This window comes from Siniperca chuatsi, linkage group LG5, assembly GCF_020085105.1.
Source record: "Siniperca chuatsi isolate FFG_IHB_CAS linkage group LG5, ASM2008510v1, whole genome shotgun sequence".
NCBI lineage: Eukaryota > Metazoa > Chordata > Actinopteri > Centrarchiformes > Sinipercidae > Siniperca > Siniperca chuatsi.
Genome location: NC_058046.1, coordinates 417,501 through 445,000, shown reverse-complemented (window position 1 = coordinate 445,000; position 27,500 = coordinate 417,501). Strand labels below are relative to the sequence as shown.

At 42.6% G+C, this 27,500-nt stretch overlaps 3 protein-coding genes across 4 annotated transcripts in view; 1 reads left to right on the top strand and 2 right to left on the bottom strand.

Annotated features, from left to right (window-relative positions):
• pomt1 (protein-O-mannosyltransferase 1) overlaps positions 1 to 15,478 on the bottom strand; it is a 24,878-nt gene extending 9,400 nt beyond the window's left edge. Inside the window, exons 1-9 of the mRNA XM_044195767.1 lie at positions 15,328 to 15,478; positions 14,326 to 14,447; positions 13,921 to 14,027; positions 13,773 to 13,823; positions 13,520 to 13,666; positions 12,232 to 12,340; positions 11,990 to 12,046; positions 11,788 to 11,881; positions 11,190 to 11,345 (exon numbers count right to left, since the gene is read on the bottom strand). Of these exons, the coding sequence (XP_044051702.1) occupies positions 11,190 to 11,345; positions 11,788 to 11,881; positions 11,990 to 12,046; positions 12,232 to 12,340; positions 13,520 to 13,666; positions 13,773 to 13,823; positions 13,921 to 14,027; positions 14,326 to 14,438 (834 nt within the window). The 5' untranslated portion in view covers positions 14,439 to 14,447; positions 15,328 to 15,478. The remainder of the gene's footprint in view (positions 1 to 11,189; positions 11,346 to 11,787; positions 11,882 to 11,989; positions 12,047 to 12,231; positions 12,341 to 13,519; positions 13,667 to 13,772; positions 13,824 to 13,920; positions 14,028 to 14,325; positions 14,448 to 15,327) is intronic.
• LOC122876007 lies at positions 2,387 to 10,096 on the top strand. 2 transcript variants are annotated; one of them, XM_044195803.1, is made up of 6 exons: positions 2,387 to 2,536; positions 4,147 to 4,179; positions 5,615 to 7,012; positions 7,598 to 7,669; positions 8,047 to 8,121; positions 9,726 to 10,096. In XM_044195803.1, the coding sequence occupies exons 3-6, from the start codon at positions 5,944 to 5,946 to the stop codon at positions 9,737 to 9,739; spliced, it is 1,230 nt and encodes a 409-aa protein (XP_044051738.1). In that variant the 5' UTR covers positions 2,387 to 2,536; positions 4,147 to 4,179; positions 5,615 to 5,943; the 3' UTR covers positions 9,740 to 10,096. The 2 variants fall into 2 exon arrangements, with proteins under 2 accessions (XP_044051738.1, XP_044051737.1); XM_044195802.1 differs by lacking the exon at positions 9,726 to 10,096 and having other exon boundaries at positions 8,047 to 9,055.
• A 5,994-nt stretch (positions 15,479 to 21,472) lies between the features above and the next one.
• LOC122875993 (rap guanine nucleotide exchange factor 1-like) overlaps positions 21,473 to 27,500 on the bottom strand; it is a 17,612-nt gene continuing 11,584 nt past the window's right edge. Inside the window, 10 exon segments of the mRNA XM_044195763.1 lie at positions 21,473 to 22,499; positions 22,606 to 22,746; positions 22,853 to 22,950; positions 23,031 to 23,132; positions 23,790 to 23,868; positions 25,152 to 25,246; positions 25,350 to 25,434; positions 25,523 to 25,711; positions 26,337 to 26,429; positions 27,002 to 27,086. Of these exon segments, the coding sequence (XP_044051698.1) occupies positions 22,364 to 22,499; positions 22,606 to 22,746; positions 22,853 to 22,950; positions 23,031 to 23,132; positions 23,790 to 23,868; positions 25,152 to 25,246; positions 25,350 to 25,434; positions 25,523 to 25,711; positions 26,337 to 26,429; positions 27,002 to 27,086 (1,103 nt within the window). The 3' untranslated portion in view covers positions 21,473 to 22,363.

The following is a 27,500-nucleotide window of genomic DNA, read 5'->3' as shown; positions in this document are numbered from 1 at the left end:
TGGACTACAAATCTTGTTCTTCAGATGTAAGAAAACATGTTTGTTTGGTACAGACTGCAACAAATGTCACATCATCATGATTTTAATAGTTTTTTCTGTGAAAATTAGAATTTTGATGCAAAAATTATCATTCCCATTAATTGTGAATTATATCGCAATCGCAATATCTGTAAAAAATAATCACAATATGATTTTTTTATCATTTCATGCAGCCCTATTTTTGACCACAAGTAAATGTTTACTTATCCTCTGTCTCGTGCATCTGGGTTCAAACTTGTTTTTATGCTAAGCCATTACATCTTTTGAGAATTATCTTATTTTGTGGTTACTGAATTCTTATGTTTCATATATATGCCTCTAAAGGAAAGATGAAATTAAGCCAAAATCTATCTAAGACAAGTAAACCCATGGTCAAGAGAAGAAGAGCAGAATCAGATGACAAAAAAGATATCTGGAACTGAGAAGAACTGTCTATAGGTACAAATACACAGAATACTTGTGTTAATTCACCTCAGTTGCCTTCCACTTTGCTAGCCCTGCTCACATTATCTACATGTGGCCTGACAGAACAAAGGGAAGAAAGACTTTTACCTACATAATTACTTACACAGACATGTTTTTGAATAGTGCTTTCACAGATATTGTTGCTGTGTTTAAAAAATAAATGTTGCTATCTTCTGGTAACCTATTATTAATTAAAACACACATACAATGCATGATGAAAGCACATGCAGCTTTACTTCTCACAGTAGCTACAGTGCAGTGATACAGAACAATGTTTGATGGGTCTGATGTTCAGGAGGCCGCTGGAGTGAGTGGAAACTCAACCTGTAGTTGGACAGTTAACTGTGGCATCACTTTGGACAGCCAGTCACAGACCTTGCCTCCAGGGTGCCTGACTGTCCTGGCTAGGCTACTGAATGGGGCTAGCTAGCAGGCCTCAGACTCTGACAAACTGTGGCAGCCACTGAGCCCCCTCCACAGCTATATCATGTGGCTGGATAGCTTCGTCACATGAACATGGCAACTTTCTGTCTGCCATATGGATGTTAGACACTTTGAGGAAGAGCCACTCCCTGGTTAAGTGTTAACTGAAGGTAGTTTAGAGGCTCTGGGCCACCTTCTACCTCCTAGTTCCTCAATGGTACCTGAAACTGGTCTTGGGATGCCTACACAGTCACCAAAGTAAAATTAAATTCATATCACTTTGCTATTTAGCTAACTCAGTGAGCTCATGTAATAGGATCCTTACTACTAATTTCTAAACACTTCAAAGCTGCATTAGCAAACAAAGAACACAAGAAAAATGAATATCATGTGTTTTGTGTTATCACTTTATCCTTATTGTCAACAGCAATGTTAAATGAGTAAGTAAACTCAAATCTGTAGAACTGAGGGTCAGCATGTGATTAAAAATACTGTGGAAGATTTAGAAAAAAGGCTAGTGAACAGAGAATCATAACACTTTAATTAAAGGTTGGGATGAAAAATGTGTCAGATATACAAACCATGCTTTGAGTCAAATTAAGTATTCATTCAAATATAAAGCATCAAAGTTAGTCATCCATTTTTACTCACCTTTTATTATTATTATTTCATTTTAACTGTAATTTTTTGAAGCTGTCGCAGTGAACTGGACTGCATACACTGAAAGGTGTTAATGTTTGGTCCCTCATGTGTGATATACATCTGTGGGGGCAAATAACTAGGTACATTTAATCAAATACTGTACCTAGGTACAATTTTGAGGTACTTTAATTGAGTATTTCAATTTGTACTTTAATGTACTACATTACATTTCAGAGGGGAATATTGTTTTTACTCCACTAAATTTTCTTTGATAACCCTGTTACTTTGCAAATTCAGATTAATGATACCAAATATAATCAACAAATAAATTATGATGCATTATTACCGGTTAATATAAGTCTTTATTGATCCTTCAGAGCAGCAAATAATGTAATCTAAAAAGAGCTCCACCTTTACCAGCAACATTAAAGTGATGAACACATTAATGCATAATTACAAACCAAAAACTTAATATAGATTATTCTGAAATGGGCCATTTTACTCCTTTTATTTTTAAGGTGTACTTTTACTTTTGGTACTTTAAATAAATTCTGATACTTTTGTATTTTTACTTAAGTAAAAACTTTTGATTTTAAGCACTGTAGTAGTACTGTAGTAGTACTTGTACTGATAAATGTGGTAATTGCTTTATTTTCAACATTCTAGCCTGTAATACAGGCCTGTGTCAGAGTTGAGAAGTGGAGAATATTGTGGTGCACTGGCAGCCTTCAGCTCAGGCTTAATTGATGGCCCATCAAGGGGAGGGGCTCCCCCCCCCACCTGCACTTGCTCTGCTGCCTACAGAGCGTGTTACGTGCCCTTCCCCCACCTTTCAATTCAGAGCGACCTGCAGTCGGGAGTTTTGGACAAACGCTGCAGGACCCTGGAGAGATTTAGAAGAATTGAGAGACTCAAACTTCACCATAGCAGATGCGAAAGGAGGCTTTTCCAGACAGCTTCAGTGCAGGTAAGATTTTATGATGTCTTGCTCTTGAGTTTTGCTTCCACATGTCAGCTAACTTTACAATATTATTTTGCCAGGATGAAACTTATTACACTACAATAATTGTCAAATAAAGCCAAGTTATAGTATATTTTAGGTAGAAATTGTGTATTTTTGAATATGTGAACTTAATTCTGACCGTAGGAGTTCCTAACAAGCGAATTAACTCGTGCGCCACTAATGATAGACGCATTAAGATTCCACTAGCTTCTCTGAAAATATAGCAAGTGGCCAAATGTAAGTTATAACCTTCATTTAAAGATAACCATTTTAAGCATTTTTAAACGTAGACTGTACCATTTTTCTCAGTTTGTGGAAATAACTTTAAATGCCTGTGGTTCATAAGTGTTTTGTGGTGTTTCATGTTGTATCCTTAAGTATCACATGCTATAATTTTTAATATTGTGTGAAATTTTGGGACATTTCACTGTGTATTGATAACTGTGGAAAAGAGTTAGAATGCAACGATTGTGGCAGTAAAGTTCAGCTTCAACTGTGAACTAAACACTTGAGTTGAAATGCAGTTTAAAGATGCCATCAGCCTGAGAAAAGTCACTGAAATAGATGTAATCTATTACTAAGTAACTAGTAACAGTACTTTTAAAATTTGATCCCAAAACAGCTCTGCTCTCATGGCTTGCTGCCTGAATAATTCCTAATTTATCAGCTACTGTTAAATAGATTTACCATTCCTATTGTTTCTCTCACTCCCACCTCTGTGACTGTCCACCCAGTTAACACAGTTGACAGGATATTTTAAAGGGAAACTGGCATCCTGGCACAGAGATGACCAACAGTTGCCTTTTTGAACACTTTTGGGAACACATAATACAATACAACTGTGCTGCCATAAAGTCGCTTCAGTATAGATATGTTTCTTTTTTAACACTGTCAAAAATGTGTTAACTATATTATATGTTGTAGCACTGAGCATAGTTAGTGATGGTGTTGTACTGGACATGTTTCTGGTTTTAATATTCTTACCCCCTTTGTAGTAGGGAGGACAAAAATAGAAACACTTCTCAATATAATGCAGTCCAATACAACACCACCTTTAACTATGACTTCAGTGATAAACAAGAATTGAATTGACAGACTATGACAAGAACAACTTAACATGAGCTTTGTAAAGGTAGAGTTTATGGCATGGTTGTGCTAAACTGCATTAGACTGTACAGGTGTAATACAGTGGCTGCTGAGTGTATATATCAGTATCTGGAAACAAAGCACAAATAGCACATTGCCTGGTGGGAGACTTGAGATGTCTGGGAATGCATGTTATTAATACAGACCAAACTCACTAAATGCAAATATACAGACTCCAGTGTGTGGACTGTAACTTCATGTACTTATGACAGGGTGCCCAATTCAGTTTTTAACATTGTCTTTTATACATTAGATATATGAATGCCCTTTTAAATGTACTATATAAGTAATATATGAAATGTCTTCTCACTTGAAAAGATGAAAGCAGCACTAAAGCATCACTGTCCAGCTGTACGTGACTGGAATTTTTGTTGAAACTGTTTCAGACAATAACAGGAAATAATCTTCCATCTTCTCTTTCATGTTAGGTCCAGAAGGCGATGGCTGTGATGCCAACACAGGTATGTTACAGAATCTTTCCTCTATCCTGATACAGACTTTTCACTTCCCTGGAATAGTTGTCAGTAGTTGTAATTCAATGTTAAAGGAGGAATTCTAAAATAAAACTAATAACGTAAACTGAGGACATATAATACACACAAGGTTCTACATCTTGAGTCCTTAGAATTTTAGAGATGACAAAAGAATCAATTCTTATCCATCATGATTCTCTTTAGAAATGTGACTCTCTGTAGAAAGTACTTAATCTGATCGTAGAAAAGGTTTCAGTCGTAGTCATCTGGACACTGTTTTCAGAATCAAGACGTTTGGCTCCCATCCGGAAGTCATTCTCAATTGTGAAGAAATGGGACGGGAACCAGAAATTAATCTTGATTCTGAAAACAGTGTCCAGATGACTACAACTGAAAACCTTTCTACGATAGAACACTCCTGGATGAATGAGGGACTACACCGTCTTACTTAATCTGATTTATGTTGTTCCTGAAGTTCAGGCTGCCAGTTAAATAGATTGATGTCAGGTCAGCTACAGTTATGTAGTCTACAGTGGATGTTGTTGTTATACTGAGCATGAAACTTTTGCATGAGTTTCTTATCAGTGTCTGCTTGTTGTGTACTCACAGATAGTAGCTGATTAAATCGAATTCATATTAAAGTAGAGTCCCGAACAGTATCTGCAACTTTTTGACTGTGCCGAGGCCAAGGTGTCAGCAGGACTGTAGCCAGTCTGTTGCTGGGTCTTGTCTAATTGCATACATGTAGAGATGATGCATTACTTCGTCTCTCAGAGGCATTTAAGGTGTGAAAAATAAGTGGATTCTGTTCAAAGATGTCAGCTGCACCGATTTATTAGTCAAGAGGGTGCAAATTTACCTTTTTGTCCACTGGCCAAATGGCTAAGGAATGTTCAAATTTTGCCAGTCACTCAATAGATTACCATTGTTTTTGGCTGGTAAGGGAAGCAAATCTACCAGCCATTTGCATGTTTTATCAGCATTTGGCTGGTGCTAATTTTGTGCCCTGTTAAGTCAAGATTCAATTAAACTCTTTACCAGGATAATCCACTCTGCATCAGTACTGTATATATTATAAACAAACATATTATCAGAACAAAAGACTAATTTGTCTTATTGAATTTTAGAAGTAAACATGCCATGCTTTGTCAGTGTCAGTTTGTGTATTTCGGTGTATTAAGTCAAATGGAAATTATGAATGTAGTCTTACATAAAGTAAAAGTATGGAAATCAAAAAGTATCACACTGTTTTATTATAATACACTTTTACAATAGTGTAGTCCATCTATAAGATAATGATGGTAAAGTGACTCTTTAATTTGTATGTGATTGTTGATGTGATGACTGGAAATTGTCTGAAAGCGCTCATGCTATTTTACTTTCACACTATTTTTCTGATGATGATTATGCTTTTTGCTTACAGTTGGACTATATCCATGAGGAGCCAGAGTGGGATTCCTTTGGATCCGAATTATGCAGCCATACAGGATCGGACCCAGAGTACAAGCCAACTCACACTGCATCATCATCCAGTGATGAGGAAGATTTGAAAAGCCGAGACAAACACAAGAACCTCAGAACTTATGTGAAAAGACAAAAAAAAAACAAAAGACGAACAAAACAAAATCAACTGTGACCATAAAAACTTGTACAAAAAGGGAAGATGGCAAACGAGCACGCGACAAAAGACATTATTGTCTCTACTGTGGCCAGTCACACTTAAGGATTGCGAGACATTTGCAGAGAAAGCATATGGAGATCCAGGATGTAGCATATGTCTTCAGCTTTCCATCAGGATCAAAAGACAGAAGGGTTCTTTTGGAACAACTGAGAAATAAAGGAGATTTCAAGCACAATACCAAAGTCCTGGAAAAAGGCAGAGGACAAATAGTGACATGGAGGCAGCCCTCTGATGAAGCTTCTGTTAAGGATTATTTGGCTTGCCAATATTGCTATGGACTGTTCGCTAAAAAGGTTTTGAAAAGACATCATTCCACATGCAGAAGTAAAACATGTGTAACAGAAGACAAAAAGACAAGAAAAAGAGTACAAAGTCTTGCTGCACGCGTGCTTCCAATAGCATCTAACGCCGGTGGATGTCAGGATGTCATTACCAAAAATGTGATGGCTCTGTGGAACCATCTCAGGATGGTGGAAGATAAAGCAAAGGGGGAACTGACACAACAGATTTTAACAGCATACAGGGAGTTAAACGAGACCGTTCTGGTGCAGGTCATTGTCTTTAACAAGTGGCGTGAAAGGCAAGCATCACGCTTGACTCTTGAGACGTACGAGAAAGCAAGCACAAATCGTGTAAATGAGGACATTTATGAAACCCTGTCACCATTAGAGAGAGAGCTGAGCAAGCTACTAACCCGCATAGAGGTCTGGAGAAAAAGAGGCGGGAAGGTAGCTGTTTTCTTGACTGAGAGAATGAAGGAATCAATCAATTTGTTGATTGAAAGGAGAGAGGAAGCTGGAATACCTGCTGAAAATCCTTATCTCTTTGCAAGACCTGGTGCGATGACAAAGTTACGGGGATGTGATTGTCTGCAGAAATATGCAGAGGAAAGCAAAGCAGAAAACCCTGAACTCCTGAGATCAACCAAATTAAGAAAACAGGTTGCCACATGCTGCCAACTCCTGGATCTCAGCGAACAAGAGCTGGAACAAGTTACAAGGTTCATGGGACATGACATCAGAGTTCACCTTGACTTTTACCGACAGACTTACAAAACCTTTCAAATTGCCAAGATAAGTAAACTTCTGTTGGCAATGGAGCGAGGCCTCAACCTCAACACAATTGATCTTTCTGTCTGTGGTATGTACGCACTGTAACTGACCTTGTTTTGTCCTGTTCTGTTTCATTGTCGTTGCATAAACAGTATTCTCATAAGTGTAGTCAAATATCGAAGCATTTCCATGGAGAAAGCCATTTACTTTTTTTTTATCTGTACAATCTATTATAGCTGGACAATATCAATCTCATTTAACAGAAATTCGCTTTCAGGCAAACCATAGAGATGTACAGTCACACCTTTTACAAAATTAGCGTTAGTGTTACTGTTACACCTCATACTGCTAACTGAAGTAGGATATTTTTAGAAAATGTTTCTGACTCTAGTAAATGAGGTGAAATATGCTAAACAACAAAAAGAAAATAAAGAAATTTAAAGGAAAGTAAATGCTTGCATGAGCAAAGAAGGGCTTGGCTGTGTAATTTATGCATAGTATGGTGAAAATAGTGTTAGGTTAACAACTGATCCATACTGTCCAGTGACATGAACAGATCAAGAGAGGATTTGTACAATCTTTTTTATGGAGCTCTTTTAATCAGCAGTAGTCTTTGTACTTGATGATATTCTGACCACTGAGCACTAATATTTGATCATTGTTATCTTTACAGCTGAAAGTCACACATGGACTTCTGTGACTGTCCCACAGAGGGAAAGGAAACGCGGCAGAGAGGTTGTTGAAGGTGCGTATTTAAGAATTAGGATGCTGTCTGTGTTAAACCTGTCAATATTATAGCTGCAATTATTAGTCGATTCAACATTTAATCTGCAGCCATTTTGATATAATTTAATCTTTTAGTGATTCTTAAAGCAAAAATGCTTTACACATTTGCTGATTCCAGCTACTTAAATGTGATGATTGGGTGCTCTTTTTTTTATGCAGTTGTAAACTGAATATCTTTGAGTTATACATTTTCACTGTTTTATAGACAAAGCAGTTAATTGAGACAATAATGCACAGGTGAATCAATAATGAAAATGATTGTTATTTGCAGCCCTAGTCTACACTCCTGCACTGCATAGTATGAGGTGTCACTTTCTGTTTGCTATTGTTTTTCAGATGGAGGTTCTGACCTCTTCTCCCTGAAAAACAGATATGACCAGGGCAGTGAGGATGGGGACTCAGATATGGAGGGTAAGTTAGGGACTGTACGAAAATTATTGGGTTAGGAAGGATATTTAATTGTATTAAAAAGGTTGTCCTGGGAACCTTTTGTCTTAAAAAAAGAATCAATACCTTTCCCTAGTATCTCAAAATAATAGGCTCATTTAATGCCAAACTTATCAAAATGGTAAATATTCCATCCAAAACTAAACTAACGTCCAGACTAAATAAATAGTTATTACAGCCTCTGAATGAGTGCACTAAGCACAGGTGGCTTTGTGGCAGCTGATAGATGTAGATGATAGTTTTGTGCACAATAGTTTGGTTTCAGTTATCTTATGATGTAAATACAGTCCAGAGTGCTGCTACAGGCAAGTGAAAAGTGTTGCTCGCACTGGTGAGATGCCGTCACCAGTACCTATAGAGAACTGTGTCTAATCGGTTTCTAGAAACTGACATATTAGTCATACCAACGAGGAAAATTACACGATGAAGAGAGGTTTGCTGTCCTCTGCATATGGCCAAATGCTCCTTTATGACCTGGGCGCACAAAAGCCATTTTTTAAATGGCTATGATAAACCTAGCAATGTCCTCAAAAATGTGTAGTGAACTTTCCAAACTTCCAGTCTTGCCTCATCTCATAACAGTAATGCCAAGTCGGTCTACTACTGGGTCCATACAATTTATTTCCATTTATCAGTGATTTTTAAAAAAAAAAGAAAAGCCAACTACTAACTAACAGCAGGTCAAGAAGATGCAAAATTCAATCAAACTGCTGAAACTCTGACAGCCGGTCAAAATAACACTGCTATCTTATAATCTTCACGTGTGGCGTTGGCCTATAGTTTATGTTTCACCATGGCAACAGGTATAAAAAGGCAGAGTCTCCATTTTTATCCAGTTGACGTAGAGATATTAATGCATGTATATGCAGACTGTGCACGTTTAGCTTTTAAAAAAGTCATCCTGAGTCAGAGCGGGAAAAGTGTCATTAAGTTAACACAATAAAGTTTTATTCAGTGTTGTCCATTAATTCGTTTACCAGACTTAGGTTTCCTTAATGGTGATGAAGTGGTGGAATCTGACTGTGCGTTGTGCTGTAGTCTACTTTACATTTTAAATATATTAGTTCAGCTTTAATCTGATGGGGACAGAGTACAGGGGCCAGCAGCTGGAAAATAGAGTTGAGGGTTTAAATAATATATTGCTCAAAGACAGAGAGAGAAGACTGTCAGCTCACCATCTGATCCAGTAAAAAAGGGTTTGTTGGCTCTTGAAAAGGCATTGATGTTAAAATACAGTAGATTTACAATTTTTGAAATCTTCTTGGATCAACAGCATTCAGCTTTATTTCAGCTACTTCAACAAATGTAGTGAATTTAAACACAGTCAGTGAAATACTGTTAAACACGTTCAGACTAAACGCAGCCTGTTTAAAAAATAAACTCACTTTCTAACTACATCCTGCAGCTGGGGATGGGACTTCAGATATGGATGGTGAGTTAAATGGCTTTCATTAGGACAGTTTATTGTACAGTGCAAAGTCAAGCTGTGCACGAGCCGAGTCAAGAAATCTACATTGTGGTCTAAGTACTGAATGTTAAAGAATCTACATTTTTTCTGTCATCTGTAGAGGCCATGGAGTGAAGCAGAGAGGACTGCTGTCAGCAAACAGTTGGGAAAGTTTATGGCATTACGGCAGGTTCCAGGTAAAGAGAACTGCATCAAATGCATAACACGAGAAATCCTTGGATCAAAGATCCTGGAAGGATGTTAAAACTTTTCATATAACACAATTGTGACTCTTAATCGAAGATCGCTGTCACGGAAACTTCAGTTCTGAAGACGTCATTTTGCATTATAATTCAATGTTCTACTTTCAATGTCTGGTTGAGCCAGTTGTTGGCATATTTGAACATTGTTAGTTTTCTAATGCTGTTTGGTTGTGGAATGTAACTAAGCACATATGCTCTAGTACTATCGTAGAAAAGGTTTCAGTCGTAGTCATCTAGACACTGTTTTCTGAATCAAGACGTTTGGCTCTCATTCTCAATTGTGACATCCACAATTGAGAATGACTTCGGATGGGAGCCGAAACGTCTTGATTCTGAAAACAGTGTCTAGATGACTACGACTGAAACCTTTTCTACGTTAGAACACTCCTGGACGAATGAGGGACTACACCGTCTTATGCTCTAGTACTGTACTTGCAGATATAGTTTAAATTCAAGGTACTTGTACTTTAATTGAGTATTTCAATTTTATGCAAATTTGTTGTGTCTCAGTTAACAAATCAAAATAAATCTAGTTGTGTACACTGGAGATGGCATTCATTGCAGCTTTTTTGGAAGTTGTATGATACTGATGTTTATTGCTAAAGTTTGGTTCACTTTGGTAAAGCAGTAATTGTGTTTTAAAAGTACTGTATCTGTATTTTTGTACAGCAGTCTAATCAATGGTCACAACATTAATTTTAGAACACTTCAAGAATGATTTATTAAATTATTTGTCTGTACTAAAACATAAAATGGTAGGAAAGAATAACTACAAGCTAAAGACAGAAGGTAGTTAAACTAGTCTGTTCTGAAACGAACCCAATAGCGCCCCCATGAAAAGGTCCTCACTTCAGTGGGAAAATGCTTTAAAAAATTATTTGTCTGTTTAAAGAAGCTGAGGTGGAAACTGGAGTCAGGGAGCCACCTAGTGCTGAAATCCAGCATTAATTTGTCTCCAAGTATAGCAGAAAGGGTGGTCCTCACCTCCCATGTGAATTTATTTGGACCTCACTTTGGTGCATATACAGGAATGTGTGTGTCTGTGTGTGTGTGTGTGTGTGTGTGCGTCTGTGTGTGTGTGTGTGTGTGCGTCTGTGTGTGTGTGTCTGTGTGTCTGTGTGTGTGTGTGTGTGTGTGTGTCTGTGTGTGTGTGTGTGTGTGTGTGTGTGTGTGTGTGTGTGTGTGTGTGTGTGTGTGTGTGTGTGTGTGTGTGTGTGTGCGTCTGTGTGTGTGTGTGTGTGTGTGTCTGTGTGTGTGTGTGTGTGTGTGTGTGTGTGTGTGTGTGCGTCTGTGTGTATGTGTGTGTGTGTGTGTGTGTGTACCTCCAGACTGGCCTGGAAGGCGGAGCTCATCAGTTGGTCATGTGGTCCGCTGCGGTGCAGGAGAGTGAGGTGGACGTAGAACCAGAACACATAGAGAAGAACAGGAACCACCAACAGACACACAGCTCGACACACACACTGCACACACACACTCAGCTGCACGCACACACGCACACACACACACACACACACACACACACACGCACACACACACACACACACACACACACACACACACACACACACACACACACACACACACACACACACACACACACACACACACACACAGACACACACACACACACACGCACACACACACACACACACGCACGCACACACACACTCTCATGTTATAATGACCTGCTGGTGAATGAAAAACCAGAACATAAATAACAACATTGTAAAAATGTTAATTTCATAGTTTCTTGTATTAAGTTTGGTGTGGGCGTCCTGGAAACAGTGTCAGCAGGTTTTCGTATCAATGGACTGAAACCAATAAATCTATAAACTAATGATTTGGAAGTTGATCAGCAGCGATGTAGTGAGCATGTTCCTGTCTGTTCACTGAGCGCGCTCAGTGTGAATCTGGACTCACATGACTGACTGTTCGGTCTCCAATCAGGTTCCAGGTGTGCAGAGAGGCCACGCCCAGCAGCAGCAGGTAGGAGAACACCCCCATGTACTTCACCCTGACATCACACACACACCACACACTTCAAGACTTTGATGTTTCACAGGTGAAGAGAACAAACTGTGTATGTTTGACTCTTTTCACTGATCTCAGAGCAGTTTCTCACCCGACAGCCGCAGCGCAGGAAGCTCCGGAGAGGAGCAGCCAGCAGTGTCTGAACCAGCTGCGGAGGAGACAGGAGGGCAGCCACAGGTAGGCCAGAGGTCAGAGGTCACAGGTGAGTCTACAAACTGACTCTTCAATCATTTCCTCACTGCAGCGACCTGAACAACAGCCTCCTTCTACAAACTGAAATCTGATTGGTTCGAAATGTTCCTGTCTGAAGGAGGAGTTAAAGGTGAGCCTCACCTGTTGGGAGTGTTGTGGAATCGCAGGTAGGAGAAGAAGGCCAACAACACGAAGAAGATGAGAACAGACTCCAGTAACATGAAACGGGATTGGACGATCAGAGAGTTCTCTGGAAAAACAACAAACAAAGACAAAAAAAAGTCACACGGACCCGACAGACAGACACACGTTAGACCTGATATGGAGTCCCCGAACGCCCCGCACTGACGTCAGTCCCCGAACGCCCCGCACTCACGTCAGTCCCCGAACGCCCCGCACTCAATTCAGTCCCCGAACGCCCCGCACACACGTCAGTCCCGAACGCGCCCGCACTCCACGCCAGTCCCGAACGCCCGCACTCACGTCAGTCCCCGAACGCCCCGCACTCAATTCAGTCCCCGAACGCCCCGCACACACGTCAGTCCCCGAACGCCCCGCACTCACGTCAGTCCCCGAACGCCCCGCACACACGTCAGTCCCCGAACGCCCCGCACTCAATTCAGTCCCCGAACGCCCCGCACGCATGTCAGTCCCCGAACGCCCGCACTCAATTCTGTCCCCGAACGCCCCACACTCATGTCAGTCCCCGAACGCCCGCACTCATGTTGTCCCCGAACACCCTGCACTCCCGAACGCCCGCACTCAATTCTGTCCCCGAACGCCCCACACTCATGTTGTCCCCGAACGCCCGCACTCATGTCAGTCCCGAACGCCCGCACTCATGTTGTCCCCGAACGCCCGCACTCCCGAACGCCCGCACTCATGTCAGTCCCCGAACACCCCCGCACTCCCGAACGCCCGCACTCATGTTGTCCCCGAACGCCCGCACTCCCGAACGCCCGCACTCATGTCAGTCCCCAAACGCCCCGCACTCAATTCTGTCCCCGAACGCCCCGCACTCACGTCAGTCCCCGAACGCCCCGCACTCATGTCAGTCCCCGAACACCCCGCACTCCCCGAACGCCCCGCACTCATGTCAGTCCCCGAACGCCCGCACTCAATTCTGTCCCCGAACGCCCCGCACTCATGTTGTCCCCGAACGCCCCGCACTCCCCGAACGCCCCGCACTCATGTCAGTCCCCGAACGCCCCGCACTCAATTCTGTCCCCGAACGCCCCGCACTCACGTCAGTCCCCGAACGCCCCGCACTCACGTCAGTCCCCGAACGCCCCGCACTCACGTCAGTCCCCGAACGCCCCGCACTCATGTCAGTCCCCGAACGCCCCGTGACTGTACAGTCGGGAATATCTTCAGGCTGAGTTCGCGGAGTCTGAATTTGGCCGACTGCTTTCAGGATCAGCTGACTCACCCAGCAGCAGCAGCAGCGCGGCTCCCAGAGCCGACAGGTGAGAGAACTTCAGCTCCAGGGTCAGCAGGTAAACCAGAGGGACACAGAGAGCTCCGCACAGAGCCGGCAGCAACCGCAGACTCCACACGCTCACACTGCTGGGGTACTCTGCACGACAAAACAAACGCACTGGTTTCAAGCCGCTTCAAACAAACATAAACTGGTTCAAACTGGTTTACATTGGCCGCTGTGTTCCGGTTCCAGGTGTTCTCACCTGCTCCGATTCTGTTCCACACAAAGTTCCCATCAAATCCTCCCACGTAGGCTGCAACACACACACATTAATGACCTCAGGAACAACATGTTGTCACACACACACATGCAGCATCATGTAAGGTCGTGTGGTTGTCATGGTAACTGACCTCCGAGGGCCAGGAGCATGTGACCGAGCGGCGGTCCGCTGTCATCGATGAAAAAAACTCTCTTCATGTAGAGAGACACAAACTGACCATAATACACCTCATCAAACCTAAAACACACACACACACACACACACACACACACACACACACACACACACACACACACAACAATCAAACCTCAGAGGTCCGAGGGTCCTTAAAGGCAACAATTAGCATTTTAAAACAGTCGAAAATATAATGTAATTTGGTGTGAATGTTTGGCCTGTGTGTGTGAGTGTGTGTGTGTGTGTGAGTGTGTGTATGTGTGTGTGTATGTGTGTGTGTGTGTGCGTGTGTGTGTGTGTGTGTGTGTGTGCCCCACCCTCCCGTGCTGGATGATCAGGTGTGTAAAACAAACGCACTCACACTACAGCGTTGGGGTAGCTGAGGCGGCTCAGTCTGGTCCAGAGGGCCAGCAGGGAGACCAGCAGCAGGACCAGGTCCACCTGAGCCGTCACCACCAGGGGGAGCTGCAGCATCACGGACACCTGGAACACCGACAGGTGAGACAGACCAGATGATTTATTTATTATGTGTATTATATGTCAGGGATCAGCAGGTGAGTGATGAAGACTCAGTGAGTTTGATCAGCAGATAAACGACGCAGTTAGTGGGAGAAGAAGAATAACTGAGAAATACGATGACATCATCATCATCTCATGAGATGATGATGATGTCATCAGTGTGTCATCAGTGTGTCATCAGTGTGAGAACAGTTCCAGCTGTAATGAAAGTCCACGTGATGCTGCGTCTGAACTACACCAGACTCCATTCATATTTTCTGTCAAATAAATAAACAGCGTATTTACTAATCATTTAGCTGTAACATGTCTCTATTTCCTGCAGATTACAGAATAAATCATAACTCTTCTTGCACAGGAGACATGCGGTGGACCTTCAGCTGCTCCTCCTCCTCATCCTCATCAGCTGCTGCTCCTCATCCTCATCAGCTGCTCACTGAACTCATTAACTGATGTCTGACTGACAAATAACAACAACAATAATAATAATAATAATAATAATAACACTTCTATAACACAGAAAACCAAACAATGACGTCATCACAGTAAAGCTGCAGCTGAGTAAAATCGATCCTCATCAGATCAGAGTGATCGATAAGTGATCGGAGAGAATGAGAGTCGCTGCTCAGCTGAACTGAATGTTTCAGTTTGCTTTATAGTGACACGTGTGAATACGTCACATCTCTGCAGTAACAACTGTGACGTCCCCAGCAGGAGAAGCTGCTTCCGGTCTGTTCACACGTCGGAGAATCCAGCCGTTAGCATTAGCCGTTAGCATTAGCCGGCAGCTATAAGAGACCGTTATCAGAGTCCCGTTACATTCCTGCTGTCTAACGCTAAAGCTCACCTGGCGACGTCACTCCGCGGCCTTTAAACCGAGCATGCTGTCGGTAAGCTGCCGGTAAGCTGCCGGTAAGCTGCCGGGTCCAGCTCCTCCGTTAGCCGGTCGCTGCTCGCTGTTCCTCCGGTGTTCGAGGCAGCGGCCGCTCGATGTGTCCGCTGTTTGATTAGCGCTGCCTGCACGCTGGGACGCTCTGCGCTCCGCTGCACCGCCTGTTGCCCTCCGTGGTTAGAACCAGAATCAGAACCACTTTATTGATCCGAGGGGAAGCTCTGTTACAGCAGCTCGCTCAGAAGCACTCAGCAAAACATATAAAACAGGTCAGATACATTAAGTATAAAGTGGGTATAAGTATAAAATAAAAGTGTGAAGTACAAAGTGGTTCACCGGTTGATGATAATAATAATACGGTATAAAGTAATACTGCATGAACTGTCAGGTTCAGTGCAGCTTATTAAGGTTATAATGAGACGGAGGATGTTGCACAGCAGTAATAGAAGTATGAATAAATATCAATAAATAGGGAATTTTAAACTAAAATATTGCACAGGAGTATAACACAGGATATTGCACAATTATGTCAAGTTACCATGGCAACAGCAGCTGCTTCTAATAGCTCATCAGTTCAGTTCAGTGGTGCATCATGGGAAACGGTGTGTCCTCAGGTTGTGTTAATGTTGAGCTCTTTGAAATCTGAGATCACAGAGTTGAACGTGTTAAACAGTGAGTCTCAGCACCAGCTGACATAGGGGACTCTGTTCTGGGCTCAGCTCCTGGGTCTGGAGGGCTTTGGGATGGAGGGGGTCTCGGGGGGTGAATGTTAAGTATCAGCGGGTCTCTGCCTGATTCTGCTCCACATGCATCTGTTGGTGTTGTTCTGTGTGAAATGTACCTGCAGAGTCCTGCATGTCGAGACTCTGCTGGACGTTTGTCCCGGCGGGTAAAGCTCTGGTGAGTGGACCCCAGACTCACCACCAGACAGCGCAGTGGGCCGGATGACACTATCACATATAAAAGAATGGAATTTGGAAATTAAAAACATTCTCTTAATTGCATTTAGAGCTTTTCAAGCTTTTTCTTTTAGTGCGTTCACGGCCATGTTGAAACTCCCTGATGCTGTTATGGTTAAACCCAGGTCGGTATAACTCCTGCTGTGTTCAATGATATGATTATTAATGGTAAACTGGTTTTTGTTCTCCTGACATCTGGGGCGTTTTTGAAACATCATGACATTAGTTTCCTTCATATTTCCTGCCAGGGCCCAGTTCTGACAGCACTTTCCTACTGTGTCCAGCTGTTGCTGTCGTCCTTGTTCAGTAGCAGACAGTAGAACGTCATCAGCGTAAAGCAGAGACTTCAGCTCTCTATCGAGGAGGGAGAGGCCAGGAGCAGCACACTGATCCAACTGTACAGCAGGTTCATTTATAAACACATTAAATAACGTCTTCAGTTGCAGCCCTGACGAACACCTCTTCTCTGGGTGACGGATTCAGTTTGTCTCCAAATTTAACAGCACATTTATTTTCCAAATACATTTATTCAACCAGATCATACGTTTTACCCCCTATACCACAATGTAGAAGTCTGTAACAGAGCCCTTCATGCCAAATAGAGTCCAAAGCTTTCTTTATGTCGATAAAACAAGTTGTAGTCATTGAAGACTTTAAAAAGAGCAGTCTCAGTGCTCGAAAACCTGACCGGAAGACGTCAAAACAGCTGTTTAATGCCACAAAGTTGTTCAGTTGTTGAAAAGCAGCTTTTTCAATAATTTTACTTAAAAACGGGAGGTTTGATTTGGGCCTATACTTGTTCAGTAGTGACGCGTCTAGATTTTCTGAATTTTGTCAGTGAAGAAGGAGGCAAATTCATTGCTGGTGGACAGAAGTTCAGAGGCTACTGACCAGGAGGGTTTGTTAGCCTGTCGACAGTAACCAACAAGGCACGAGAAGAAGGGCCGCCTTTCATTTGTCAGGTCTAAATTATAAATGCAAAGTCTCTCTTTATAGATGTCATAATGAACCTGGAGAGCTTTACGACACTCTCTTTTTTTCTATTCTTTAATTTGTCCATGGAGATCTTTTCTTACCAGAGACAGCCTTCATCTTAGTGGGTGCAATGGCATCAATAATAGTTGTAATTTTAGAATTCAAGTTATCTACAAGCTCACTGACTGAGACCCAAACCTCCCTGCCACTTTGGTTTATTTCAGAGTCAAGGTTGTTCTGATGTTTGATGGTTGGTGTGGTAAACAGGGGAGACCAAACACATGGTTGTCGCCCTGTGGGGCGATGACATCAGGTTTGATTCCTGTTCGTCCGTTCAGATCTCCAGTTAGAAGCACGTTTCCCTGAGCCTGGAAATGTCTTCTTCAGAATAAGGACAATCTACTGGGGGTATATAAACAGCACAGATATATAGATCTCTATCAGTTATACCAGTTATAATAATTATTAGTTCTAATAATTTGACATGATCATCCCATTATTAAAAAGCCTAACCTTGATGCAACTGTTCTAAATAATTTCCGGCATATTTCTAAATGGCCATTTCCATCTAAAGTAAAAAAATTCAAAAAAGCTCACGTCCTTTTTCGAGAATAATAATATTATGGAGAAATTTCAGTCAGGCTTCAGGGCATGTCACAGCATGGAGTCAGCTCTTCTTACATCTCCAATGATCTACTGCTGTCTCTTGGCCATACTAATTCCACTGGACCTTAGCTACGCCTTCGATACAGTTGACCTTTCCATCCTCCTGGACCGTCTCGAGCACCAGGTCGGTATCCAGGGTAGCTCCCTCCAGTGGTTCGCCTCCTATCTAACAGATCGATCTTTTTCTGTCAAAACTGGACACCTCTTCTCCTCGTCTGCTCCCATCACCTGTGGAGTACCTCAAGGCTCCATTTTAGACCCCATATTATTTGCCTTATACATGCTCCCTTTAGGCTCAATCTTCCATAAATACAATATCTCATACCATTGCTACGCAGATGACACTCAGCTATACCTCCTATTAGAACCTGGTGATAACAACAATGCAGTTAGGTCCCACCTTGACTGCCTCCAGGATGTGAAATATTGGATGGCAAAAAACTGCCTTCAGTTAAATGACAATAAGACCGAAGTGGTCTTATTTGGTCCCTCCTGCTCTGTCAGGGGTTTAGCTAATCACCTAAGGCTGCTGGCATCAAACCTCCATGCCCATGCCAGAAATCTTGGTGTTATTTTCGATCCTGCTCTAATATTTGACAAGCAAATTAATACAATTGTGAAAGGTTGCTTTTTCCAGTTAAGAAACATCGCCAAACTCAAACCGTTCCTCTCTTTTAATGACCTGAAGATTGTCACTAATGCCTTAATTTCCTCTCAGCTGGACTATTGCAATGCTCTGATTGTGGGAATAAGCCAGTCATCCTTAACTCGCTTGCAGCTGGTGCAGAAGGTGGCTGCTAGACTACTAACTGGTACCAGGAAGAGAGACAGCATCACACCTGTACTGGCGTCCCTGCATTGGTTACCGGTCAAGTATATGACCGAGTTTAAGGTTCGATTATTTGTTTTTAAAGCTTTACACAGCCTGGTGCCCCAGTACATCTCTGAGCTTCTCTGCCCCTTTTCCAACCCCAGATCCCTCAGATCCTCAGACCAGCTGCTCCTGGCTGTCCCTCGATCAAGGCTAAACGGTAAGGGTGATTGTACGTTTGCAGTAGTTGCCCCAAAGCTTTGGAACAGTTTACCATTTTCAATTAAGTGTTCCCCCTCTGTAGACACTTACAAGGCTAAACTAAAGACCCACATGTTTTCCCAGACCTTTGAATGTCCATGAGGTTTTATGCTTCACTTTTAGTCTTCTGTTTTAAATTTTCCACCTCTTCCTTTATTTATTTATTTGTGTATGGCATAGTATTGTTATGCTGGCTACCATGTCATGTTATTCTATTTTATCTTTGTTATTTTATTGTACAGCACGTTGGTCAACTGTGGTTGTTTTTAAATGTGCTTCATAAATAAACTTGATTTGATTTGATAAATTCTATGGAGGCATGTACTATTTACACTACTATTACCATTGTACTGACTACTACTATTGCTATCGTTTTGTTTCTCAAGTGAGAAGGTGTTCTGAATATATGTCTTAGCAGAATAGAAGCCGGGTGCACAGGATGTGCCGGATCTCCCTGATGTCTCCCAGCTCAGAGGTAGCAGGGGGAGGGACTGTGGCAGTTGGCTGGGCTACAACTGCAGCATAGCTCCGCTGGGGAGGGGGACAAGGGGCAGGTACTGCTGCATTGCTTTGATGCTGGGATTGGGAGGGGGACAAGGGGCAGATACTGCTACATACCTCTGCTGCTGATGCTGTAAAGGAGGTTGGTGGGCAGGGGCAGTGCTCTGTGATTTTAGGATCATTTAGGGTGGTTGACATGTGCTGCGGTAAGTATATTGTCTCATTTCTGGTCGCCGGTGCTTGTGTGTTACTGGTAGCGTATTTTTTCTACCCTATCTCATTCCAGTTAATTTTGTTAGATTCATTACAGTGGCTAATTATCCACAATACATTTAAATGTACACTAGTTCTGCTCATATTCCACTCATAACTTTCTCGCTAATCCCACAGTTGTTTACATGCTATTCAGTTTTGCTAGCTACCGTACTTTAACTTAGCAGCTAGTGATGGCTTCTCTCCCTCTCTCTCCCTCTCCTGCTCTCTCCTGCTCAGTGTGTCAAATGTTTAGCTATTCCTCTGCCTCCTTTAGTAATAATGGTACATGTAATAATGTAGTTTATTTGTCGTGCTGCAGGTGAGGATTAGTGAATTGGAAATGCGGTTCCGTACCATGGGAACTCAATCATTAGCTGCTGTAGTTAGCCAGCCCCCAGTAGCTGGTGCGGACCGACCAGAGGTAGCTCCTGCCTTCTCCCAGCAGCTCCCGAGCAGCCGGGAAACCAGGGAGGCTGGGTGACTGTCCGAAGGAAGCATAGCCCTAAGCACAAGCCCACGGTTCACCTCAACCTGTTCACGTTTCTAACAACTTCTCCCCACTCAGCGACACACCCGCTGAGAAACCAACTTATTGGCAAGTTAGCGACACCAGCGACCATAGTCAGATGTATTCCTGGGGCCAGAGCGGGCGGCGCTGAATCCTATTTAAACTGCTGGCTAAGGATAAATGTAAATACAGTAAGACTGTTATTCACGATGGCGGTAACGACTCCATTTATGCCAATCGGAGGTCACTAAAGTCAATGTTGAGTTGGTGTGTACATAAGCAAAGACAATGTCGGACTCCGTAGTTTTCTCTGGGCCCCTGCCAAACCTGACCAGTGATGACATGTTCAGCCGCATGTCTTCATTCTGCCGCTGGCTGTCGAGCTGGTGTCCAGCAAACGATGTGGGCTTTGTAGATAATTGGCTGACTTTTTGGGGAAGACCTGGTCTGATTAGGAGAGACGGCATTCATCCCACTTTGGATGGAGCAGCTCTCATATCCAGAAATCTGGCCGAGTTTATTAGTGGACCTAAACCATGACAACTCAGAGTTCAGACCAGGAGGCAGAGTTGCAGAGGAGTTATAAATAAAAACCTAAAAAAAATAGAAATATCCCAAAAAATTGGATGAGAACATTTCTGTGGAAGAAACTGACCTTACTGTTCCAAACAGGGTTGTTGTAACAGAGCCAGTTATACTGTTGGCATGTAAACATGGAAGACTAAACTTTCCTGCTGGATGGGATTCAAACCCACACATGCAAAACACAACGAATTAGCAGTCCATCAACTTAACCACTCGTCCACCTCGTCTGTTGTTTTTGTGGTTGGGTGTTATCATAAAAAGCAAATGAGCAGTAGTGGGATTGATGCCTGCATTCTCCAGAAGACTTTTATCACTTTCTGTATGTTTACATACATTCAACAGAGCAACATCGTGTATATCTGCTGAATTATGTTTCCATTATTTTATTAATTCTTATATGTTAAGTGATTGATTTTTTGAATATTTTGTTTGTATGTACCCGTAACATTATTTTGTCCTGTTATGTCCTTGTATTTATGATCAAATTTCTTTTTACTTGTATTTGATTTTTATTATTTGCTGTTTTTTCTTTCCCCTGTAAAGCATGTTGTAACTTTGTTAAGAAAAGTGCTATACAAATAAAGTTTATCATTATATTATTATTAATATGTATTCATCATAAGGAAAAGTTTGGCAGAGGAAAGATGAAGGAGGCTGTGGATGTTGATATTGCAGGATTATAACAATTTTCATCCCATCCATTAGCTGCATGGGTGCTGGATTCTATCCCAGCATGCACTGGGCAGGAGGCGGGGTACACCTTTGCAGGTCACCTGTTCATCAGGGTTGACATACACAGACAGACAATCACACCTACAGGAAATTTTGTCTCCAATTAACCTACATGTTTTTGGACCTGGATCACAACAACCACAACATTTAATTTTTTACAATTTAAAGACAAAACAACAGTATTGCTGGAACAGTCCTCAGTTTGTATTCAGTTCATGCTGCTCTGTGGAACCTGAAACTGTGCCTGATTATTTTGGCATTAAAGACGCTGTAGAATAAGTATTGCTGTAATATTGCTGTGAATACACATACAGTTCTGAGGTCAGATACAGGAAGAGGCCACGGCCACTGGGACTACAGGTTAGCCCACGTTAACACCTGGCTACTAGGCTAGCTCCAGACTGACCTCAGCTAACACCGGCTATCCAATGGTTCAACAAAATGACTAGGTCAGTTCGGGTTGTTGCAGGTTATTGCAGGAACAGTCCAGGTTTGCACATGTTAGCACACTATTAGCCATGATTAGCCCAGTATGCAAACAGCTTTGAACAAGTCTTTCTTACTGTGACACATTAGCACCAGTTTAGTCCAGTTCAGTACCAGTTTAGCTCAGGTTAGCACCAGGTTTATCCACCTCATTCCTCAATATCAACATGTTAGCATTAAGCTAGCACATATTAGCCGTGTGACGATCCAGGTTAGCACAGGTTAACTCAGTTTTTGTCCTGTTTTAGTCTCTCATCTCTGACTGGCTCGCGGGACATTTCGTGGGCGCAGCCTGAGAGAGAGTTCCCACAATGCTTCTTCTGCCAGGTGATCGCTGAAGTCATTAAAGAAGGATATGATGTCATCATTAGGCTGCAGAGAGTAAGGACTGCAGAGAGAGAGATTTAGGTATTATTTCAAAAAGCGAATATTGACGAGGACATACTGCAATACTACGAATTATAACAGTAAAAATAGTACTGCAGGTAACTGACACTTGCTGGTAGCTCCTCAGAGTGTCCAGGATGTTAAACTGCTGCCAACGTTTAGAGAAGTTGACCTTTGAACCCTGTGAAGTCATCAACGTGTCAGGATTCCCCAGGTGGACGAAGGTCAAGTCCTGAAGGATCAAACCCCTGGACAAAGACACAGGTTAGAGAGAGACAGGTATACATTGGTGTTTACAGGGTATTAACCTACAGGCGGGGTATACAGGGTGGGGTATTTGGGGTATTAACCTACAGGTAGGGTATACAGGGAGGTTCCACTTCAGCCAGAGCTGCTCTGTAGGCTCTGAAAGATGATGAGCTGTCAATCAAAGAGCTGAACTCCTCCAGAGCCTAAAAACATACGACACACTTTAACACATGACTAATTAACATATTCATTAAAGACAATCTAATTATTAAGACACACACACCTCAGCCGTGCTTCTCTGCCAGTCCAGGCGTCGTAGGGGGGCGGAGTCCAGCGCTGACAGGATGGACAGGTACGAGTTAAAGTTGTTCAGCTTCCGCAGGTGCTGCAGGAAAACACACACACACAGTATGTTACTGACAGGTGTGAGGTTAGCAGTCAGTGTTGCTTCAGGGGTCTGTTAACATGTCACGTGTTAACATGCAAACAAATATAAGCATACTGATATTCATGTTAATAACATATTAGCCTGTTAATGTTTCACGTCGAGAGGAGCCAGCTGAGGTGGCTAGGGCATCTGATCCGGATGCCTCCTGGACGCCTCCCTCGGGAGGTGTTCTGGGCATGTCCCACCGGGAGGCGGCCCCGGGGAAGACCCAGGACACGCTGGAGGGACTATGTCTCTCGGCTGGCCTGGGAACGCCTCGGGATCCCCCCGGAGGAGCTGGAGGAAGTGTCTGGAGCGAAGGAAGTCTGGGAGTCCCTGCTTAGACTGCTGCCCCCGCGACCCGGCCCCGGATAAGCGGAAGAAAATGGATGGATGGATGGATGGACGGATGTTTCATTGTGACTTATTATGTGCTCCTAAGCATGCAAACATGGCTGAAGTCACTGTGATGGCACCTACTTTTACAGCTCTGTGACTGGAACCAGAAAACCCTCATTTGAAACCTGAGCACTGTCTTGAATCTGCTTTAATTGTACAGGTAGCATCATTCCACCTGAGCTCCACCCAGGCTCCTCCCTTCACCTGTGTGTTTACCTTCATGGTTTTCAGGAACTTCAGCAGTAGTTTCTCTCTGTCCTGAGGTTTGTCCTGAAGAATGATGACAGAACGCACCCTGAAATCACACATTCACAGATTCAATTTGTTATCAATTCATAAATAACTGAATAATAATTGTTTAAGAAACCAACTGAGCCTGTGTCTAATAAAAATAAAATGTCAAGAGTCTTCACATTTAAGGCCTCAGTCTTCTTCAAAACCAAGTACTAGTCCCCCTTTTCTAAAGGTGGACTGGGGGGGCTTCGTCCAACAATTTCTGTAACTAAAACCGACAATCCGACATTCACACCTCACTCAGTGATTGGTCGGCTGTGTGCAGGTGTGAAAGTAGGCAGAGTTTGAACTTCTCTCTCTCTGTTTTTTCATTCATTACACAACTATTTCTGTCACTTTTGTCTGAGTGCAACACTATGAATGTCTTCCAGCAGAGACGGTCTGAAAAAGTGCTCTGTTACCAGCATCTGTTGGATTCAATGGTGTGGAGACGACAAAGACACACAGACACACAGAGACACAGACACACAGAGACACAGACTCAAAGACACAGAAACAAAGACACACAGAGACACAGAGACACAGACTCAAAGACACAGAAACAAAGACACACAGAGACACAGACTCAAAGACACAGAGACAAAGACACACAGACACACAGAGACACAGACACACAGAGACACAGACTCAAAGACACAGAGACAAAGACACACAGAGACACAGAGACACAGACTCAAAGACACAGAGACAAAGACACACAGAGACACAGACTCAAAGACACAGAAACAAAGACACACAGAGACACAGAGATACAGACTCAAAGACACAGAGACAAAGACACACAGAGACAAAAACACAGAGACACAGAGACAAAGACTCAAAGACACAGATACAAAGACATACAAAGACACAGAGACACAGACTCAAAGACACAGAAACAAAGACACACAGAGACACAGAGACACAGACTCAAAGACACAGAGACAAAGACACACAGAGACACAGAGACAAAGACACACAGAGACAAAAACACACAGAGACACAGAGACAAAGACTCAAAGACACAGATACAAAGACATACAGAGACACAGAGATACAGACTCAAAGACACAGAGAGACAAAGACACACAGAGACACAGACTCAAAGACACAGAGACACAGAGACAAAGACACACAGAGACAAAAACACACAGAGACACAGAGACAAAGACTCAAAGACACAGATACAAAGACATACAGACACACAGAGACACAGACTCAAAGACACAGAGACATCGATGAACTAGTTGTTAGTTAGCAGAAGAAGAAGAGTGTTGGGTATCAGGAAATTGTGTCAATTTTTACCAGAAGGAGACGTTGTTGAAGTGTTGGGTGAACTGTGTCAGGTTGGGACTCTTCTCCTCATTCTGCTCTTTAGACCACAGCAACACCTCTGGAAGCTAGACAGGTGAGACAGACAGGTGAGACAGACAGGTGAGTGACAGACAGACAATAGAGGGATAAAAACTGGAACAAGTGAAAGATGAAAGTAAAAACTTGTACCTCGATCTTGCAGAAGAGCTCAGAGTCCAACAGAGTCAACTGTTCAGCTAAATCCTGACTCCTGAAGTCCAGAAGAGTTCCTGGTCTGAATGAGGACAAGAGACGAGACGTGTTGACGTCTGAGTGAAAGAAAGAACTGTCAATCATCCAAGAGGTCAGAGGTCAGAGGTTACCTGGCAGCCACGCCCCTGGCTGCGAGGGGGCGGAGTGACTGAGGAGAACCAATCAGCTTCCACCTCTGCTCCATCTTGGACAGGATGTTGGAGCGCAGCAGGTGGGCCAGTCCCAGCTCTCCACCAATCAGGAGGTTGAACACCAGGTCCATCAGCAGCAGCAGCAAATCACAGTCCAGCTCTATTGCACTGCACACAAACATGGCAAAATATGGCCAAAAGTATGTGGACAGTTGAACATTCCCTCCATATGTGATAATGACACCATGTTTAACAGCCTCCGCTCTGCTGCTTTCAGTCAGACATTGGAACATATACCAACATATACCCTTAGTATATGCTGAGTTGGAATTGTTTTGTCTATTTAATCCAAGGTCAAAATAAGCTTTCATGTTTAACTTAATAAACGGTTTATAAAACACAATAAACACACAATAATGTAGTAAGCAGATATAAGGACATTTTAAAGTGTTAATTAATCCAATACAATCAAGGTGAATTTAATTTAGTTTCTGGTGCTCACAGCATTCAAAATGACATTTAGGGACAATTTCTGCAGTAGAAAGCTGTCCCAGTGAAAACTGCCTCTAGTGTGAATTTTCCAGAAATAACCAGACAAACAGGGAGATGTTGCTGTTTAATGTATTAAATGTTCCAAAGCCTCCATTGTGTTGAGGTGGAGACACAAATCTGTAAACCTGGACACCTAAAAGCAAAACTATCCGACTGGACAGCCACTGAGGTGAAGTGAGGCTTCTGGTTGGTTCAGGTGTGTGTGTGTGTGTGTGTGTGTGTGTGTGTGTGTGTGTCTCACCACAGCTCGTCGACCACTCTGACCAGCAGGTGAAAAGTCTTCTTGGCAGCCGTCAGGTATGCAGCTTCATGTCCTTCACACAGGTGTCTGTATGTGTTGATGGTTAAAGATTCACAACCAACTGAAACTCTCATCAAGCTGTTTTTCTTTATGCTGTCGCTGTGTGAATACCACGAGGCATCTTAACAAGTTAATGTGAAACACCTGGACAAGCTGATCTTTAGAACAGGTGAGATGAAAGAAATTCTATAACATAAAGCCTCTGATCGTCTGCATATAATGACACTTTCTGTAATATTCTGTCAGCCTCTTCCTCTGTTTCTGTCTCTGAAACTGATCATTGATCACATTTCAGGCTCCGCCTCCCTGTTAAGAGCTTTCTATTCACTAGTAGCGGGATGCTGTATGCACCTGTATGCACCTGTATATGCATTCCTGTTTAAGATCAAATGTTTTTTAGTTTTTTTTTTTTAGTAAAGGAATTCATATGTAAATTGTCTGTATATCAGTGTGTGAGTGGTTTCATTATTAATCTGTATTAATTCTTGTTTTTAGTGTACACAGTCGAGTTATCTGGAAATAAAGACTCATTAGTGGAGCAATCTGACCAATCCTGACAAAGTCGTGTACAGGTGATAACTCAGCTGCTGACTCAGAGAGGATATCTGTGCTGTAGTTTGCTGATGACATCATTCGGGCTGATGAAGCTCCTGTAGGTGGAGAGGAAGGCTTCACGGTACAGGCCCTGCTCTAAACACACACACACACACACACACATTACATGCATGTAGAGACCAGCTGGGGTTCTGATCTTTTATGTGCACCAGTTATTTATTGTAAGATAATTATTTTGCATCATGTTGTTGTTTCAGTAGGAACTGAAGTTCAGGTTGTTGTTGTTCCTGGTGGGGTCAGTTAGGGTGCAGCAGCTTCACTGTGGAACATGTTGATTTCAGTGCATAAACTTGTGAATGTAAGATAATAACTTTGTTGCGCCCACAAGTTCGTATGTAGCTGTAACACTTTACATGTGTATATACCTTTGGATAAGTATTCTTCTCTTTGACGCTATGTGTATATCTTTGTGCTACATGTATGTTTTTATTCTACGTGTGAGCCACGTCACTCTGTGAAGGACAATAAAGTTTTTCTGATTCTGATTCT

Coding starts and splice junctions, on each gene's coding strand:
- LOC122876007 (XM_044195802.1), top strand. CDS start 5,944: ATGGAGATCCAGGATGTAGCATATGTCTTCAGCTTTCCATCAGGATCA. Junction 7,013..7,597: donor AATTGATCTTTCTGTCTGTG/GTATGTACGCAC, acceptor TTATCTTTACAG/CTGAAAGTCACACATGGACT. Junction 7,670..8,046: donor CGGCAGAGAGGTTGTTGAAG/GTGCGTATTTAA, acceptor ATTGTTTTTCAG/ATGGAGGTTCTGACCTCTTC.